This window comes from Typopeltis vanoorti, chromosome 25, assembly GCF_054136105.1.
Source record: "Typopeltis vanoorti isolate ZY-2024b chromosome 25, IOZ_Tvanoo_1.0, whole genome shotgun sequence".
Taxonomy (NCBI): domain Eukaryota; kingdom Metazoa; phylum Arthropoda; class Arachnida; order Uropygi; family Thelyphonidae; genus Typopeltis; species Typopeltis vanoorti.
Genome location: NC_143573.1, coordinates 1575659 through 1596783, shown reverse-complemented (window position 1 = coordinate 1596783; position 21125 = coordinate 1575659). Strand labels below are relative to the sequence as shown.

General features: G+C 35.0%; 1 protein-coding gene across 1 annotated transcript in view; it reads right to left on the bottom strand.

Moving 5' to 3' along the window:
* The window catches only part of TER94 (Transitional endoplasmic reticulum ATPase TER94), a 258536-nt gene that overhangs the window by 30998 nt on the left and 206413 nt on the right, over positions 1 to 21125 (bottom strand). The window contains exons 16-17 of the mRNA XM_090414459.1: positions 20737 to 20866; positions 11173 to 11331 (exon numbers count right to left, since the gene is read on the bottom strand). Coding sequence (XP_090270585.1) covers positions 11173 to 11331; positions 20737 to 20866 — 289 coding nt within the window. The remainder of the gene's footprint in view (positions 1 to 11172; positions 11332 to 20736; positions 20867 to 21125) is intronic.

The following is a 21125-nucleotide window of genomic DNA, read 5'->3' as shown; positions in this document are numbered from 1 at the left end:
CACCATTATTTTCCTTGCTCCTTTCTAAAAAAACAGACTAATTTTTGTAGCATTCAGGGATGATATAATGGTAAGAAGGTTTGACAGTTTATGAGCAAATGCTCCTTTATATATTTTTTCTAATGCTACCATCTCAACATAAGAGGATTTTCCAACAGGTGTTGTGGGGATGCTTCCTCTTTGTCTACTGATGTGGAATGTTCTATTTTATCTCTGGATCTCCTTTCTCATTCTTCTGTTTGAGATGTTGGCATTCTGAAGCACTTTTGAGGATTTGAGATGTTACCCTAATTCTGAAAATTACTCTGACCTCTTTGATCACATTGTTGAAGAATGATTTCCTGCAGTTCCAACTACAACTCCAACTGGCCCCAGATTTTGCCCACACATACACATAATTTCCTGATATGTACGCTCAAGGGTAGATATCAGGAAAAGCTCTTGGAGCCAACAGTGAGTCAGTGGAATTATTGAGAGCAGCTGGGAATGAAGTAGTGAATATACTAACTGAAATTTGTCAACAGGTTTGGAAGAAAATATACTGACCTAGAGATTGGAAACCATTGTTATTCATCTCAATTCCAAAAAAAAAGCCAGATGTGAGAATTATAGAACCATCGCTTTAACTTCACATGCATGTAAAGTTATACTGAAAGTGATTCAACAAGGGTTGGAGCCAGATGTGAATAGAGAAATGCCACGAGAACAGGCAAGCTTTAGGAGAGATAGAGGAACTAGAGACTAAATAGCAAACACGAGATGGATTATGGAAAGAACAAGAAAATTTTCAGAAGTAAGTATTCATCTGCTTTACTGATTATAAGAAAGCTTTTGATTGTGTGGATCAAAACAGACTGTGGATTGTAATGAGATCAATGGGAATACACGAACATGTAATTCTCTTGATAAGAGAGCTGCAACCAAGATGCTTCAGTAAGAACAGCCTTTGGAGAAACGGACAGTGTTTGAGTGGGGAAAAAAAAGGGGGTGGGGTGAGTGGCAGGGGTTGTATACTGTCACCCTACCTTTTTAATATTTATAGTGAATATGTTATGAGAATAGCTGATTTAGACAAAGATCCAGCTGGAATTAAGATTGGTGGCAGAAAAATAAATAATTTAAGATATGCAGATAATACAACCTTCAGAGTAGAAACTAAGGAAGATCTGGAGTGGTTGATTCTATTGGTTAAGATGGAAAGTAACAAAGCTGGGCTTAATTTAAACATCAGCAAAACAAAAGTGATGGCCTCTGGTAATTTAAATGAATTAATAATAGAGGAAGATAAAATAGAAATTGTTCAATGTTATGATTCACTGGGGTCCAGAATCAGAAATGATGGTAAATGTGAAGATGAAATTAAAAGGATAGTCATGAAAAAAAAAAAAAAAAAAAAAAAAATGTTAAACCTGACAAAAATTATGAAAGATAGAGGTGTGAGTAAGTCCACAAAAGTAGAAATGTCAAAGCAAGGGTATTTCCAGTAGTGATGTGAAAGATGGATTAAAAAAGGACAGAAAGCAAATTGATTCATCTGAATTATGGGTGTGGAAGAGACTATTAAGAATCTCATGGACTGCAAGAATGACCAATAAGGTTTTAGAGAATATAAAGACAGAATGCTCCTTGGAGGCAATGATTGCTAAACAGAAGTTGAGGTACTTTGGACATATTATGTGAGCTGATAAATCATTGGAAAAGGCAGTTATGTTGGGGAAGATTGAGGGAATGAGAAGAAGAGGAAGACCACAAACGAGTTGGATGGACAAGATAAAAGAACTTACCAATTTCAGTTTACAATTGCTAAAAGAAAGGACAAGAGACTGGATTGGAGAGCCTATGTTACAGAATCACCAAGAGGCAAAAACAACTGGATGGCACATAAGCCCTCAAGAGATGTTCAGGCTACTATAACAGCACTGCATGATTAAGTTTAGATTATTATTAATTTCCTACATACAATCTTCTTCCAAATTAGTCTATCATCTGTCAGAATTCCAATGTTGTCATATATAACATTTTGTGCTTCTAAGGCACTTCTGACTGAATCAATCCACCCAGACCTTGGTCTTTCTCTGGTTCTCTTTTCTGCCCATCTTGGCACCAAACACCTCTTATGCTAACCATTCCTCACCCATTCTATTTAAGTGGCTATACCACCTCAGATTAGCTCTATTTACACATTCCTGAATTCTAACAATGTCAAGTTCCTTTCTAATACCCCCGTTTTTAATATGACTCTGCCACCAATGCCATCAGTTCACTACCCTAATTTTTCTCAGAACCCTCATATCTGTGGTCTAGTCTTTGATAAAGTCTCTCAGATCCATAAATTAAACCTGGTTTGAACACTTGTATACTGCTAGTTTGGTGTTTTGGCTAATTTCTCTTTTATTCCATACAAATTTATTCAGTTGGCAATCCAACATACCAACTTTTTTTTATTCTGTTATCTATTTCTAGATTTAACTTGTCATCTTGATTAAAAACGGTGCCTTAATAGCTGAAATATTTTACTTGTTCTATATAGGATCTCCATTCAAAATGCAGTTGATGTGTTCAATGTTTCTGCCCATTTTCACAGTTTTGGTCTTTTAAAACATTTCAGCTACTTAGGCATGATTTTTACTGAAGATGGTAAATTAAATATAGAAATAGACAACAGAATCAGCAAAGCTGGTATGGTAGGAAGTCAATTGAATAAATTCATATGGAATAAGAGAGAAATTAGTCGGAACACTAAATTAGCTGTATACAAGACAGTGTTCAAACCAGTTTTAACTTATGGATCTGAGAGCTGGGTCAGAAGTAAAACACTTGACCAAAGACTAGAGACAGCAGATATGAGAGTCCTGAGAAAGATTATAGGCGTGAACAGATGGCATCAATGGCAATATCATATTAAAAAGGAGGATATTAGGAAAGAACTTGACATTGTCAACATCCAGGAATGCGTTAACAGAGCTCAGGTGGTATAGTCACTTAAACAGAATGGGCAAAGAAAGATTAGCAAAACAAGTGTTCTCTGCAAGGTTGACAGGAAAACGACCCAGAGGAAGACTAAGATATGGGTGGATTGATACTGTACAAAATGCCTTAGAAATATAAGATCTGATAATGTTGAAGCCTTGACAAGTAACAGACTGATTTGGAGGAAAATTGTAGATAGGAAGTTAGTAATGATGTAATTTTTTTCATGTAGTATTATCATATCCTGTACACCCCTTGAGGGTGCATGGCAGGAATTTGATGATGATAGTCTTTTTATTGCACTAGATGTGTTTAGGAGTACAAGATCATCTGCATGAAACAGAGCCAAGTTTGACATCTTCAATTCTATTATCAGGTTCAGTGCTACTTTCTTTCATAAAGCAGTCCACGCAGATGGCGAATAAGAGTGAAAACAATGTGCATCCTTGTCTTATATATGATTTTATGCCAAACCATCTTTCTGCATTTCCTTCAATTCTAAATGCTGACTTACAATTTAAATACAGACTTCTGTATAACGTTCCATTTATCCCATATAACTGTAGTGTTTTGAAAAGCTTTTACCTGGGCACCTTGCCATAGATCCTTATCATCTTCCCATGAATTTTCAATTATTTTCCTGAACTGGGTTCAGGCCAATAGTTGAAAATTTGAAATTCTTGGCCTGAACCCAGTTTATTCTTCTCAAAGTTTCTCTTCCACAATCTTTCTCAACTACTTTTTAAGTATGCTTGAAAAGTAGTTGAGAAAGTATATTACTGTTGTTTTCTTATTGTAGGTCCACATTTTGAGTGCACTGGAGCCAGTGTAATTGAAGTTTTTAACTTCCACATTGAAAAGAATAAGCAAATCTTACTTGGAACACTTACAGAAATTCCTCTGTAATTCTCAGATCAAGCTTTATTCCCTTTTTTATAGATGGAAACTATTATAGCTCTCTCTCTCCAATCATCTGGAATTCGACCTTCTGATAAGAAGATCGAATTCAGTGCAAAACTTCTATACCCCCATACTTAAGCTTTCCTGATCAAATATCATCTTCTTGATGATATTTGATCAGGAAAGTGATGGTAGGGTCATATGTTAAAGCTGTAACTGATGAACACTGAAATGTACTTACACCATGATTAATACATGTGCAATTCATTGCACTGTGTTGACTTCGTCAGAGGTACAAAGTAGACATAAGACATCCAGTTAGCCGGTCACTGTCCTCACTAGATTCGATATGCTGCCTTCAATCTCTAAGGTGTATTATTATTATTATTATTTTTTTTTCTACTTAAAGTCCAGTTGAGCTGCTTCAATCTCTGGATTCTAAGGAAATCAAATTGGGAATGTCGAGGGGGAGGGAGGGAAAGAATGTGGCACCTAAAGAATATTACTGTTGTTTTCTTATTGTAGGTCCACATTTTGAGTGTACTGGAGCCAGCATAATTGAATTTTTTAACTTCCACATTGAAAAGAATAAGCAAATCAGCATTCTTTTCTGGAAAACTATAAAAGATATCAAAGATTCCAATCCCCTCCTTAAAAAGATGATATCAAAGATCTATTTATCTTCTATATTCTTACCAAGAACCTGTCTTCCTAATATTTAATTTTTGTATTCTTACCAAAGTCTTCTCATGACTTCTTTAATCACTTTTACAAAAATCAATATTCTTTCAAGAATATTGATTCTTGTAAGAATGAAAAATGTATTTTCATTTGTGTCCTCTCAGAGAATGTTGATTTAATTGCCAGGAACTTTCGATATGATTTCTTCTTTTCCATGACTGCTGCTTTTAACATCCGCAGTCCACTATGGAGTTCTGATTTCTCCATCCTTGCAGACAACTTCCCTGCTAAATCAATCAATGTTTTCTTCAGAGTTTGCCACTGAGTACCCAAGGTTTGATTCTTGTTTTCCAACCTCTTACATTTTATTTTCTTGTGACTACCACTGATAAATGGTTAAAAATCTATAGTACATTAGTACTGTGGGGATAAACATTTTTCTTCTATTTTTATTAATTTTATATATTTCTGGTATTTTTATTTGCTTTTTACATAATCTGAAAACTATGCTCTAGAGACCAAACACAAAAAAATTAAATTCATCCCATACGTAAGGGCAAACACCCATACTCATGGTGGGATTCAAACATGCAATCATGGTTGGGGAATGTTATGCTAGTCATTTGGAATGTTAGACTAGTCATAACTGACTTTCATTGTTATGAAAGTCAGTTATGCTAGTCATTTGGCAAACCAAGCAGGCAATAGTGTTAATAATGTTTGGTAAGTCATCCACTGCAAGTAGCACTTGAAGTTGTTTCCCTGCACTTCCACCTCAATATGGTATCACTGACTGTTAACGTGGGATAGCCCAATTTGTTAACAATTTGCTGAACAGATAGGCCTGCAACATGGCATCCTATCACAACACCTCTTTCAAACTCCATCAGTTCCTTTCTCACAGCCATTTCACCCAGACATAGCTGCACTGACTTTGGAACATCATATTCCTCCAATTTGTACCTGCTACAAACATGACTCATTACATGATATGATGCACCTTGTTCATTGGGGTGTCTGTTGACTTCTTTCCAAGCAGTGTATCTCGGTTGTAATGAAGGGTTTTATTTGCTACTATTCAAAATTCCAGCAAAATATTTCAGAGATGGTTTTTCAGCAAGAAAAAAATCTCAAGTGGCTTGAGAGAAACACCATCTCCATTCTCAGAATGTATTGATGCAGCAATGACAAAACCATGAACAAAGCTATGTATGACTTTGAGAGCTAAATGCAGAAAACTCACCTCATGTTTGAGTCCTGCCTTCTAGTTCCTTATTAAGGCCACTTGGATGCAAGTTCTATTTATATGCATTCCCACCATGCTCTCTCTTGGCTAGATTATACTACTGTAATAACACTTAAATATAAAAATGACCTCCTGGCAATATTCTAATTCCTGCAGAGACAAAGAAAACCAAGGCAAATCATTAACAGCCTTAACAACAACAATGCATCACATGGCCTGTATCCTTTTGCCACAAAGACATTAGAAAGAATTCCAAATAACTTACATATTATAAACACCTCTTGTCCTGATGATATGATATTTATGCATGGAAGCTGGGCAAGAGCGTGGTTGACAAGGGTGTTAGAGCTAGGTTTTTTACTTGGAGAGTGGTGAATGAGTGGAATAAGCTTCCAGAGTCTGTTGTGGGTGCTACGACCGTGAATGAGTTCAAGGCAAGATATGATAGATACTGTGTGAATGTTGAATAGTTGTTCCAGACATGATGTTAGGGCCTCCCTCGATGAGTCTGTAGACTCCCTGTAGTTTCCCGGAACAATAATAATAATAATAATATCTACAGTTGTACTCCTAATCATCTTTCTAATATACCCAAGCTGGTATCCATTCGACAGCATGGAAACATATATTCAGCTCATTCTAAAAACAGAAGATAAATATTTGCAAACTATTGATCTATTGCTTTCACCTCAATCCCCACTAAAATAATGAAGGAGTCTTACTTATTCATAAACTGAATAACTACCATCTAATCAGCAATGATCCAGCTTTTCAAAATCAACAGCAGATCTTCTAATACCCCCCCCCCCGCCCACACACAACACAGAAGGATGATTCCTTGTAAGAACTAGATTTTGATCCCTTTCAATCAGGATCACTCTCATAGATATTATTCCTTGGTCTTCAGGCTCTAAACACACTCCTTCATCTGGAATGTCAAGATCAAATTCTGATATCTGCGTGGTATTCTCTTCCCATGTATGCTGTTTATATGTAAGTCTTTTGACTGTTAACAAATGACATTCCTACAGGAATATTACCAGAACATAGTTTAACCATTCTGGGAAGTACTTTTTCACTGTCCAGTGTGAGAACTACATCAACTCACATGAAGTGGCTTGAAAAAGTTCCATGCTTTGTCTTTCAAACAGGGTTTCTGGACTGCAAAAAAAAGTTGTGAAGTTCTGATAACATCTAATGTGTAATTAATTGTTTCTAGTCTTTTGTTGTGTATAACTTTTTTATTTTACTAGTATCCTGACGATGTACAGGGAATATGATATGATTGAAACTTACAAACTTCTGAAAGGGTCATACAGGATTTCAATTTATGGAGGGTGGGGAAAGGATGAGAGGGCATCCTTGGAAGCTGAGAATGAAGGTGCCAAAAAGGGTGCGAGGGCTAGATTTTTCTCTCAGAGAGTAGTGCGTAATTGGAATGAATTCAAGAATAAGTATGATAGTTGGTGTGTGTAGTATGTGGCCTCTCTCGATGAGTCTCTGACTCCCTGGAGGTCTCTCTTAATAATAATATTCAGACAAAAGCTCTCAATATTTTTATCTCATTGAAAGAGCCCAAATTTCAAGAGAAATGTGAAAGCTTTACTGAAAGTTTAGGATGGTTTGACCGTTTTAAAAATCGAACTGGAGTGCATAATGTAAGAATAACTGAGAAACTTGCTTATTTTTATTAAATTCTTTATTTACCTTAAAATGTGGTCACAATACCAAAAGCGTCCCATAAATGGGTGTTGGTATATATACAAAAACTAATAAATAAATAAAAACTTTCATTCATTGTCTTATATGTCTAGTAAAATCCAAAAACTCAACATCACCAGAGTAAAAGATCAGTAATATCAACATAAAAAGCCCGAATGGCAAAGAAATGGAGTTAGCTGAGGAATTAGATATGTACCAGATTGACATAATAGGGGTAAGGGAAAAAAACAAAAACAAAAAAAAACTTGAGATCTTTCTGAGCAATAAATAGAAAATGTTATATGCAAGCAATGACAATCAAGGAAAAGAAGTAGTAGCCATAGTATTCAACAAAAATACGAGGCTAATCTTCTTGAATGGCAGGCAGTCTCAAGCAGAGTAATGTGGATAAATATGAGAATGGGGAACTGGTCAATCAGACTTATTTGTGCCTACGGTCCCACAGATGGTTCTACTAAGGTAGAAGTGGAGGAATATTTTTGAGGCTTTAGAAAAAGCAACTGACACAATGAAAAAGGAAAAGTTGGTCCTTGTTGGGGATGTAAATAGCAGAGTAGGAAATGATTGTCAAGCATACAGAAATATTTTGGGAAAATTTGGAGAAAAGAGCAAAGCTAATACTAATGGCAAATACCTTTTGGATTTCTGTTCAGGACATGGTCTGGTTATTATTAACACCATGTTCCAATATAAAAATGTGCACAAATTCACATGGAGAGAAGAGGCAAGGAATAAGAAGTCTCATTGACTATATGTTATTGTTGATAGTGATGTTTTCTCCCTGGTGCAGGACACCAGAGTGTACAGAGGATTTGAAATTGGGCAGGATAAAACTGAATTTAATTTCGAAAAGAAGAACATGTAAGAAAGTTTTAAAGTGAATAAAAGTTGAGCAGCTCTCAGATGTGAACTGTAGACTAAAATACACAAACATTATTGAAGAAAAAATGAAAGAGTTTGAGAATAGGAACCAAACCTTGGAGATTCAGTGGAAAGCTTGAATAAAACCCTGATTGATTCAGCCAGAGTGGCATGTGGTGAGGTTGTCTGCAAGGATAGAAAAATCAGAACTCTATATTGGACACGGGAAGTTAAAGAGGCAGCAGTCAAAGAAAAGAAGAAAGCATATCAAAATTTCCTGGCAAATAAGTCAGCTTGTGCTCTTAGAGAATACAGAGACAAATGTAAGAAAGCTAAACACTGTGTAAAACTAGCTAAACAAAAGTCATGGGAAAACTTTGGTAAGAACATAGAAAATAAATATCAAGAAGGTGGTGAGATATTCTGGAGGTTGTTAAAGAAGCTCAGAAATGGAGGAAAGAGTGTTGTAAACAGAATTAGAGATGATAAAGGTGACATGAAACTGGAGAAAAAGATATCATTGAAGTATGGAGTAATTATTTTGAAAAATTGCGAAATGAAACAAGCAGTGATAGCCGTGGTAAAAAACACTCGACAGGCATACAGCCAGGAATACATATCCATACTTGAAGTAGAAAAAGCCATCAAAGTCTTGAAATGTGGAAAGGCAGCAGGAGTAGTAGATGATATTCAACCAGAAATGCTGGAGTATGGAGGTATAAAAGTTTTACAGTGATTGCACTGCCTAGTTCAGAAGGCCTGGACAGAGGGACTAATTCCCGATGATTGGAGTAGAGCTCTCATAGTACCCATACATAAAAAGAGAAATAAAACTGAATGTGAGAATTATAGAGGCATTTCCCTACTGATATTTATGCAAGTATACTTGAGAAACGGTTGAGAAGATTGTGGAAGAAAAGCTTGGTGAAGAACAAGCTAGATTCAGGCCAAATAGAGGCTGCCAGGATCAGATCTTCACTTTACAAGAAATTGTTGAGAAATCATGGGAATATAAGAAAGATCTGCATTTAAGTTTTGTAGATCTGGAAAAGGCATATGACAAGGTGCCAAGAAAGAAGCTATTCAATATGTTACAGTTATATGGTGTCAATGGGGAATTATATCAAGCAATACTTAGTCTTTATTTGAGTTGTAAGTCAGCAGTTAGAATTGAAGGAAGATGGTTTATATGTTGAATCTGGTGTGAGACAAGGATATATATTATCTCCTCTGTTATTCATTATCTATATGGATCACATTATGAAGGAAAGTGGTATTAAACATGATATCAAATTTGGAGATGTTAATGTCAGCTCTTTGCTTTATGCGGATGATGTTATACTTCTAAATAAATCCGCTACTAGTCTGCAAAATTCTCTGACTAAATTGAATAGCTGTTGTAATAGATATCGTATGAAGGTCAGCAATAAAAAAACAAAGACAATGAAAATAGGCAGAATCACTGAAAATGTTAACTGTGTTGTGAACGGAAAACCTGTGGAACAAGTAAAGCATTTCAGCTACTTAGGCACAATTTTTAGTGAAGATGGTAAATTAAATATAGAAATAGACAACAGAATCAGCAAAGCTGGTATGGTGGGAAGTCAATTGAATAAATTCACATGGAATAAGGGAGAAATTAGTTAGAACACTAAATTAGCTGTATACAAGACAGTGTCCAAATCAGTTTTAACTTATGGATCTGAGAGCTGGGTCAGAAGTAAAACACTGGATCAAAGACTAGAGACTGCAGATATGAGAGTCCTGAGAAAGATTAGAGGCACGAACAGATGGCATCAATGGCAATATCATATTAAAAACAAGGATATTAGGAAAGAACTTGCCATTGTCAGCATCCAGGAATGCATTAGCAGAGTTAATTTCAGGTATGGTCACTTAAATAGAATGGGCGAGGAAAGATTAGCAAAACAAGTGTTCTCTGCCAGGTTGGCAGGAAAACAACCTAGAGGAAGATCAAGATATAGGTGCATTGATACGGTAAAAAGTACCTTACACGATAGAAATATAAAATTTGATAAGGTTGGAGTCTTGACAGATAACAGATTGATTTGGAGGAAAATTGTAGATAGGAAGTTAGTAATGATGTAAATTTTTCATGTAGTACTATCATATCCTGTACACCCCTTGAGGGTACATGACAGGAATTTGATGATGATGTTTAGTAAAATCAAGCTTGAATGAGAGATGCTGTTTCCCATTCTTGAAGTAAGTCTTCAATACAGAAAGATAATCACTTTCCGTATTGAAGACTTACTTTATCTTAAAATTCAATTAGATGTTCAACTTCTATTTTTATTCATATACAGTAATTTACCATTTATCCAAAATTTAAAACAACCCTTCAATTAACCAATAGTTGCAAATCAACTGACAACTGACAATTACAGCACAATGTAATTGTACTTCAATTATGAGAACGGCAAATTGCCTTCCCAATGTGGTTGGATAAATGATTGGTAAAACATTTCATCATTTATATTTATTTATAGTGTCGGTGCTGACTTTCAATGTTACAATAAATTACTTCATATAAACCATATCTCATTAGATGAAATTTCATATTTATCACTTGATTCAATGTAGAATTTGTTTAGGGCAAAAGTTTCTGCTGAGCACCATAAGAAATGGGTTATACAATAAATTTTTTATGGAGACCACTCTCTCAATATTATGACACATACACCACACAGACATATATAAGAATATCAAAACTTGAAAGTAATATTATAATCTTTCCAACTACCAAAATTATAATTAGCACCAAACTTTACCATATCAGCATCAGGATTCTGTGTTCGTTCCTTTTCTCTTCGTATTTCAGCTTCAATACTTTCTCTGATTGCTAGTTTACATGCTCTCTGGCATACTTCAGTCAGATCAGCACCACTAAATCCCTGAGTTACTTTGGCAACATAGCTTAAATCCACATCCTATAGGATAACAATTAATAAGCATGAATACAGAATAATAAAAAAAATGAGCTTTTTTAATCACTTTTTTAAATGAAACATATTCAATTAAATTTAAAAACAAATCTAATTAAATAATATAGTAAATAACTGGTTCAGCTTTTAGCTTTTTTTTTTTTTTTTGGCCTAGTTGTGATAAAGGAATTGCTCCACTGCAAAATTAGATTTACTTTTAAACTTCATTCAAATATGTAATAAATAGGAACATAGTGAATTCGGTTAACTTTCAGTATTGAAACTTTTATGTTTTGGATATCTGGATGGCATTTTATGATAAGAATAAAAAATTCATAATTGTAGTAGTTTATAGCAAATTATTTCATAATGAAATAAACTGATCACATAAAAATGTTGCTTAAATTCATATAGAGAGAATGTCCTTAAGAAGTTTTGTTGATCAATGTTTGAAATCTATGAAGTTATCTGCAAAAATAACTTCCCATGTCCGCCATGGAGTTAACATATTTGGAATGGACAGGGACACAAGAATAGGTCTCCCACTTTCTGGTTGTGGGCATACAAATTGTGGTGAGTGCTTCCACAGAAACCAAAAACTATGTAAAGGTGGAAGGGAGTGGGGAGAAAGAAGCTCTTTTCACGATATATTAAAAACCAGTAATTATGGGAAATTCTATATGTGGCACATTTAAGGAGGGAAAGAAGTTAAAGAAATATTCATTAGATAAATGAATTATTAATATTTTACAGTTGTAGTATTATGTATATTCAATGAGTTGTGAGAAATAGAAACTCTAAACAATGTTTACATAAAAACAATAACACAACAATTCATGTATGTGAGGGGGAGAGAGAGATTTTTAAAATAAAAAAAATAACCCATTGGTCTGCTTGCGATACTAACATAATATAGATTTATAGCTTTTCATGAGTGGGAATCACATTAAAAAAAAATAAAATAATCTAATGCTCACTAAGTAATGAAGTGGAAAAAATAGTATAAAATAATAAACAGTAAGAATATAAAACAATTCGTAATGTACTATAGCACCAGCTTCACCTATCAAAGAGTCATATGCCAATGTCCTAATGCTCACAGTAAAATTTGGTCAGGGCAATGTATGTTTCTAAATGGACATTTACAGATACAATTTCTAATATGACAAACTTTACAAATTAAAAATTCATCATCTTCCCAGTCCCTTCCTCTAATTTTTCAAATGTAAGTACTGAGTTGGTTGGTTAATCAGATAATGTCCAAGCACTAGCATAATCTGACTAAGGATATTAGTGTGTACTATCTCTGTAAAGTATTTATTCTCTTCTTGACTTGCATGTTATGGGGAATGAAAATTATGACATTCCAGGAAGAAGATATCCTGCGACCAGGGCTGTAGGAAGTGGGTGACCGCTAGAGCCTTATGTTTTTTTTTTTTTAAATAACGAAACCTGTGGTGCATTCATAATTAGAAGAAACACGCGTATAAACCACAGTGAAAATTATTTAATTGTAAATATTTCATCCTAAGTATCTTAGGACATCATCAGTACAGTATTTAAACAAAAATTAGGAATAACATACAGTTAGGGCACATGATTACAATAGAATTTCAACTTTTATGTATTTTTTTAACAGGTGCATTTTAGCAATTAAATTTTAACAACCATGCAAATGCTGGAATTTATTTCATTATATTACAGACAAAATTAAATAATTTTCACTGTGGTTTATACGTGTGTTTCTTCTAATTATGAACGTCACCCTAACTGTATGTTATTCCTAATTTTTGTTTAAATACTGTACTGATGATGTCCTAAGATACTTAGGATGAAATATTTACAATTAAATAATTTTCACTGTGGTTTATACGTGTGTTTCTTCTAATTATGAACGCACCACAGGTTTCGTTATTTAAAAATAAAAAAATAAAAAAGTATGGAATATGTCCACCCCAAACTACAATGCAGCTCTCACAACATCATACCATGCTTAGCACACAGTGATTCGGGAGTTCTTGAGGCAAACGGGCTCACTCCTCCTTCAGAGCAAGGATAAGACCTTGTTTGTTTTCTGGAGGGGAATTTTGAGTAGCAATGCATCTTCCTATTACATTTCAAACGTGTTCTATTCTACGGGGTTGAGATTTGGGGAGTGTGCTGGTTGCTTGATTCAATTAATATCCTTGGTCTCCAAAAGTATCTGTACTGCAATATCACTGGCCGGTCATAGCCCCTTTTTCCAGCACTTGTAGCTCAGTGCATCCATTAAGCGTAATGCCTCCCCACACCATGACCACAACACTGTCATATCTATCCATTTCAAGAACATTCTCACAATGGTAAGCAGTGCTATTTTCATGCCAGATCAAGCATTGTATAGAATTGGAGGAAAAACTACTCTAACCTGTATAGAGTACATTACCCCACTAGTGTCTTGCTCAATTTTTAAGGATACAACACCAGTGAAAATGTTCTCTATGAGCTGTGGATAAAGGAATGCAGACTACAGGCTTTTGGGCATGTAGGCTTACTTGTCACAGATGTCTTGAGCGTGTCGAGATATCTCTGTACCTGTGCTTGAATGGAGCCTACTTGAAAACTGACTTGACGTGGTGCTGTGATTATGTTTTGATGTTTTAATCAAAATTTTGTCTTCATGCTCCGTGATAGAGCAAGCACGACCTCTTAGTTCTGAAACACACTATTGGTTTGAAATGCTGCCCGGAGTCTGGATACAACGCTACATGAAATTCCAAACTTTCTGGCAATATCAGTAATTCTTCGGCCTTCTTCAAGCTTTCCAATAATTCTTTTCCACGTGAAATCATCTAGATGATGTCTTTGAGACACAAGACATCCAAGTTTGCAACTGTATTCCTTCATAAAAAGAACTTCCTTCAAACATATTCGCATACTGCAGCATTTTATCCTGTTGAATGCTACCTCTTTGTGTGTGATTCGAAAATTTGAATGTGTACCCACTTTCTCTTGAAATCGTCAGTTATAGAAATTATAATCTTCAAAAATAGTATTTGTCCTTAGGTTTTGGACACCAGTGTATATCCTCTCCTAACAAATTCTACCTTCCTGTAGTACAGTTTTTCCACAAATAGGGTTCTGGTGAGGTATGTATTGCTGCCTTGTAAGTTTATTCCCAGTTATAGGAAATGCCAACCAGACCTCTAATGCTTAGAGGTCTAGTTTCATTATCCTTTCACTGCCCAGTGAAAAGTCACTATCCTGCTTATTGGAGGTGTGAAGTGGCTATTGCCACACTGCAGAGTAGGATCTTTATTCTTATTGTTCTCAGTCTTCAGAAGTGTAGCATGAGTGATAGCCTTAATGGATATGCTCAACACATTGCAATTAATTAATGAGCCAGCACTGAAGTAGGTTCATAGGACAGCTGGAAAATAATCCTGCTGCTTCTTACTATGCCATATATGCCTAGAGGGAGAATATAGCAGCATACAAAGCACTGTTGAGACTACACTTGAACTGGAGTCCCTGTTTGGAAGCCATGTTCACAAGTCTCTTTCACCACTATTGCATATCTCTGATCTGTGTTTCTGACATTATCAAAACATGAAAGACTATAATGAACATCAGCAACACTTAGGAAAAAACTTCCCACAAAAATAACAAATCAATAAAAACACACCCTACAAAACTGCATGATTAAACTATTCACATATCAACATTCTTTATAAACTAGGGAAGCAAATGCACAAGTCATGATATCATTTGAGTAGCAATTAAGTTTGCCAGGTAACCTTAGACTAAGGAAGGGAGTGATTTTAAAAAAGTACATAACATACTTTAAATTACAAGCTCTTAAAATTATTTAAGAAAAATTGAGACGTTACATTTTATTCAGCTAAAAATATAACTGTGCATATTTATATCAAAACAATGTTAAAAAGTAACTCGGCATGAGCTACTGTGAGTTCCTATTAATTTGTCATCTTTTGCCGATGCACCTCATTAGCTAATTATCTCTGACAGTGAGTGGGAAACTGAGTCTCACGCATGGGCGTGCAATGGCCACTGTGCAGCCAACACATGCACACTGCTTATAGTTAACATGTTCTACATATCACTTCACCAACATCTGGGACCTAAATATAAACATTAAAGACATTAACCACCAACTGCACACACCTCAAACCTTCCTTACTGAGCCTCAAATGCTAACTTCTATAACTACAGTTCACCTTAACTATATTAATTCCATTCTGCATGAATTTGTTCATAAACATACAGATTGTTCAATGTGAAATCATCGAATTAAAAATTGAAGTGAAGCTACATAATTTTGTTTCAATGAATGCTAGTTGTTTAGTTACTCTCTCCAATAGATGAAAGAAAATATTTTTTTTAGGAAAATGTATCTGCTAAATCAAATTTGGCATATACACAGAACTTTTACAATTTCAGACGGTCCTAATCAATCACAGCTTATTTCTAGAAATGCAATTTCCGACTTTTTGTGCTATTTTAATACTCAAGGAATATATATTTCTTGCTTTCTTATTTGCATTATTAGACAAACTATTTTTTTTTTTTTTTTTTTTTTTTCAAGATGGTAGATGCCTGCTTTAGGTGTTAAAATTACAAGTGCTCTTTTTCCTCATTCTCTACTTGCAGGTCTGAAGTGAATTTACAAACCTGATTTTGTGTGTTTCATTTAAACATGTAGCAGAATATGCATATGCAAAATTAACCTGATTGAAGCATTTCTTCTATGGAAAAGGCTCAAAGGTCATAAAAAATTAAAAATGGCTGACTTTAAAGTAAAAAAAAAAGAAGTTGTGTGTGTGGGGGCAAATGTGGGTTCTGGAACAAAGGTTTACTAAACAAACTCCCATCATTTGGTCTATTGTAGGACATCTGCAGTGCGTGATAGTGGATGGTTCCTTATCCTCCCACCATTCAACTAATGATGGGGGTTTCCCAAGGTTCTGTTCTCTCACCAACTCTCTTCCTTCTTTCTATAAATATATATCAATGGCCTACTTCGGTTGACCCAATACACAGTTTTGCAGATCACAGCAGATTGCACACCTCCCTTTCATTTGATAAACCTTACTCAACACAAATCACCTCAACCTACAGAATGTCAACCACCACTGCTTTCAATCTAAGCTATCTTTCAATGGAGTTCAGATAATATTTTCAATTTCAATGCTAGCAAAAACCCAGTTGCCTTATTTCTCACAAAAACAAGAGCCATTTTATCCCAGTATTACCTTTGACAACACTCAAATTTCCAGACAAGATGACCTTTCTCTTCTTGGAACCGCCCTGACATCTAGCCTCTCTTGGCATAAACATATCATAACCATTGCATCCTCAGCTTCTAAAAAAAAGTTTCTCTTCTGCTCAAGATGTTACTTCACCTCTGAACAGCTGTTAACCTTATACAAATCCATCGCTATGGAATACTGCTCTCAAATTTGGAGTGGGACCCCTAAGAGTTCCCTCAAAATGCTCGACTCAATACACACACAGAGAGAGTAAATAGATTGATTAGTAACCCACCTCTTACTACCCCACTCCCACTTTCGCACAGGCATTTGGTTTCTGCAATGTATGTATTCTATAAACATTTCCATGGCAAATGTTCAAAGGAAATAGCATCAATAATTCCCCCACTCGGTCTACTGGAACATGTGTGGCTGCTGTCAAACACTCCACAGTACACCTTGAAACTCACAGACCAAGTATCTTTTCCTCCTCCTTCATCCCTGCTATATTGTGAAGCAGTTTCCCCCCCGTATGTGTTTCCCAAGGAATATAATAAACAGGATTTTAAATCAAATGTAAACAACTTTTGCTTTTCCCAACCCAATACTGATACATGGCGATACTAATATACTATAGGTTGATTAACACATTGACTGCCACACTAAAAAAAACTTGGGGCCCGTGGTGTTTTACTACAAAAATAGAATAAAAACTTCAAAAACAAAATGTCGCTTTCTAATTTAATGAAAAATCTGTTATTTTTTATTGCTTTCTGTGCGTGAGTTATATGCAACTCACGTGGCGCTAGAAGAAAATTTTACACTGCATGCCACGTGAGTTGTGACTCATGACATACTTATTGAATTTGTTTCTGAGAATTGAGTCTTTTGTCATTCCACAAGTATTTAGTTGTGCCTTGGGTGGATGATGACCTCTGAATCATACTCCCTAAGTATGTGCAACAATGTCATGTCGCTGCATACTATCATATTGGTTTTGTTCAAAGAACTGCCAGGCAAACATTCAAGACAAAATGCACAATAGTAAGTTATGGTAATCGGAGCACACAGTCCAGCATGGGCAGGCAACAGGAGGTGGGGGAAGGGGAGATGTGCCGATTGACTGCAAAAACAATGAGTAGAGGTTTCACACAGCAAGCATGCTATGGACCTTCCGGCCTATCCACCAGTTCTAATTTAGTATAGCTTCTGTTACCAGAACAGTGATCATTACATAAGTTTAGTCTGCATTTTTCGTTCTCAAGAGAAAATGAGCATAAGGAATTGTTGGAGGAAATGGTGAACGAAGTCTTGGGCATGATTGATGAAGATGTTGCTATTTAGTGATGATTCAGAGGAGCACCATCCTAGTGATGATAGTAGTTGCAGCCCACTGAGAAAAACTAGATCTTTCCAGCAGGAAAGGTTGTTCAAAATGTATTACTGAAACAATCGAATCAGTTGTAGCTGACTTCAGTCAGAGATTCTTCATCAGATGTTTCTGAAGCACCTGTAGTGACTAGTGCAAGTTCTTTGACCTGAGGTCCAGTTTCAGGAAGTAACACGAAGATTTTTGACTTTGTTGAAAGTAACCCTGGTATTCCAACCGAAATTGCAGTAAATCTCCACAAAAAAAAAAAAAAAAAAAAAAAAAAAAAAAAAAAAAACACCTTATTTTTTCAAATTCTTCATAACAAATGATGTTATTGACTACATGGTGAAGGAAACTAATATCTATGCAAGTCAGACTTTACAAAAGGGTAATATCAAACTCCACTCCTGACTAAAAAAGTGGTATGATGTTAACTCTCTAGAAATGGAATGATTTTTGGGAGTAGTTTTGGATAGGCCTTAGCAAGAAGCCAAGAATTCCAAGACTATTGGTCAAAAATATTTTGTATGACAATTCAGTGAAAAAGCTTATATCATGTAACCGCTACGAAATGCTTCTGAGAATGTGGCATTTCTCTAACAATGAAGAATGTCCTCCTGGTGACTGTCTCTTCAAGATCCAGCCACTTCTTGTCTTCTTGAAAGGTTTCAGCTTGCCGTAGTTCCAGATAAGGAAACATGTATTGACAAAACAATGGTGCATTTTGTGGATGTTTGAATTTCCTACAATACATAAAAAACAAGCACCATAAATTTGGAATAAAACTTTTCAAATTTTGCCTAAAAGATGGTTACACCCTGGAATATGAAAATTTATTGTGGGAAGGAAGCAAGATCTGGTATTTCTGTTTCATACTGAGTTGTCACGAAGCTAATAGAAGGTTTACTAGATAGTGGACGTGTTTTATACACTGACAACTACTACACCAGCATCCACCTAGCTCATCAACTCCTTGAGTGCTCTACATATCTGGTGAGCAAACTAAGTAACAGGAAACTAAAACCGCCAGATGTATAAAGGCGAAGCAGAATAAGAACGAAGTAATTGCTCGAGAAAGTGACATGAGAGTCGTCCTGAAATGGAAGGATAAGAGTAAATGAAGACACTAAATCAATGAACGCCTTAGATAATTCTAAGGCGTTCATTGACCTCTCAGATAAACTGAAGTCATATACATGTTCTTTGAGATGTGGCATAAAGTGGTTCAGAAAATTAGCAATACAGCTAATCACAGGATCAGCTTTGGTGAAACTCACTTGTTCTTTACAGTTGTGAACAAAAAAAGATCTCGATCACAAAATGCAAAGAAGTTTGCCTAAAACTGCTCCAGACAGATGAAACACCTACTGCATGCCACCCCTCCCTTCACCATCTGTGACTTGTTTTCTCACAAACATGGGCTCTGCCAGAAGATGTACTATGTGCTATGAAAAAACACAAGCTGAGAAAGGACGAGTATATGCCATGAAAAGATGTAAACAGACAGCATGGAAATGCAGCAAGTGTAATGTGCACTTTTGTGTAGAATGCTTTTTCCTAAAACATACATCAATAAAAAATATAAAAACTTGAAAAATATTTCATAAGGATAAAGTGTCTTTCTTCACTTGTCAGGCTTAAGTGTAATTTAGGTAAAAATAAATAGAAAAACGAAATTTATTGACTTCTATTCATTTGATCCACGTTTTTAGAATTAAATTGTCAATATTAATTGTAACAATAAGAACATCAACAAGTAAGATTTTCACAAACCAACTGGAGGGTTTTAAATATATGTGCAAGAATTATCAAAGAAGAATTAGAATCAAGACTAAATTATAATGATGAACAACAAGGATTCTGAATGGAAAGATCGTGTACTGATGCTATATTTGTTACAAATCAAATACCAGAAAAAGCAACAGAATTCAACAAACCAATATTTATCCATTTCATTGACTTAGAGAAGGATTTCAACAGAATCAGATTACAGGACGTCTTAAAAGTACTAGCATTAAGAAATGAAACAGCTGCAAATCATTGAAATGATCAAAGATACACACCCACACAATGAATATGTAATAAGATATCAAATCACAAATTCATGGTTATTTAACATAATCATGGATGAAATAATAGAATTTAAGAAAAACAGACATTAAATGTAATAAAATTAAAAAAGAAAATTTAAATTTGGTTGATGTAGCATTACTTCCGAAATCTCCAAAAGCAATTATTCAAACCCCAACAGATATGCAGAAGTTTTAACATGCAAATATATGCATGTGAAATGAAAACATTAAGAGTTATGACGAATGTCAACTACAACTCATAAATGCATGGATAAAAAAAGAAAAAAGAGATTAGAATGGAATCAACATGTTAATAGGATGATCCAAAGAGAGTAGTGAAACTGGCAAGAGACCAGAAACCAAATGCAACAAACTGAAGCTTCAACCAAGAAAAAGAAGCATGAAACAACCAGCTTTAATGAAGTTACAAATAAGTTACCTCTCAAAACAACAGTTCTATTTTTGTGTAAGAGACCAATTAACTTAGCAAAAATTTCATGTTCTTGACAGTATTGGAATCTGGATGTCTTTTCTGAGTGTGTTAACAGAGAATTAACATTTTGCTTGCCATAATGCCATCATGGCAGAAATCATATTGGAGAAAACTTCAGGAAGAGATAAGAACTTATTCATAAAAATTAAATACTCTTATACTATATGAAAATAAGATAATTTTATAACAATACATATTTTTAATATGAAAATTTCAGCTTCTTACTCTCGATATTGGTGATTTGCGTAGGTTGGCCTTTAAAATAGCCTCTCGTGACTTTTCATCAGGTAAAGGAATATAAATTAACTGATCTAATCTGCCTGGCCTCAAAATTGCAGGATCAATAATATCTGGTCTATAAAAAAATGCAAAATAAATAACAAGATTCTCCTTTATGGTCAAGTAAGTACCATATATATTTAATGTTTCAATATAAACATTTTATAATAATTTTCTGTTAGCATATCCTCCTGCAACTAAAAGCTTTATTCAATAATTCGACAAGCAGCACTGATTATCTAGCAATGCTAGTTAATCAACTAATGCAATTTTTCTGTGTTCATGACTATTTTAAAAAGCTCATAATTGCATTTATTCACTTTTAAATATAATCT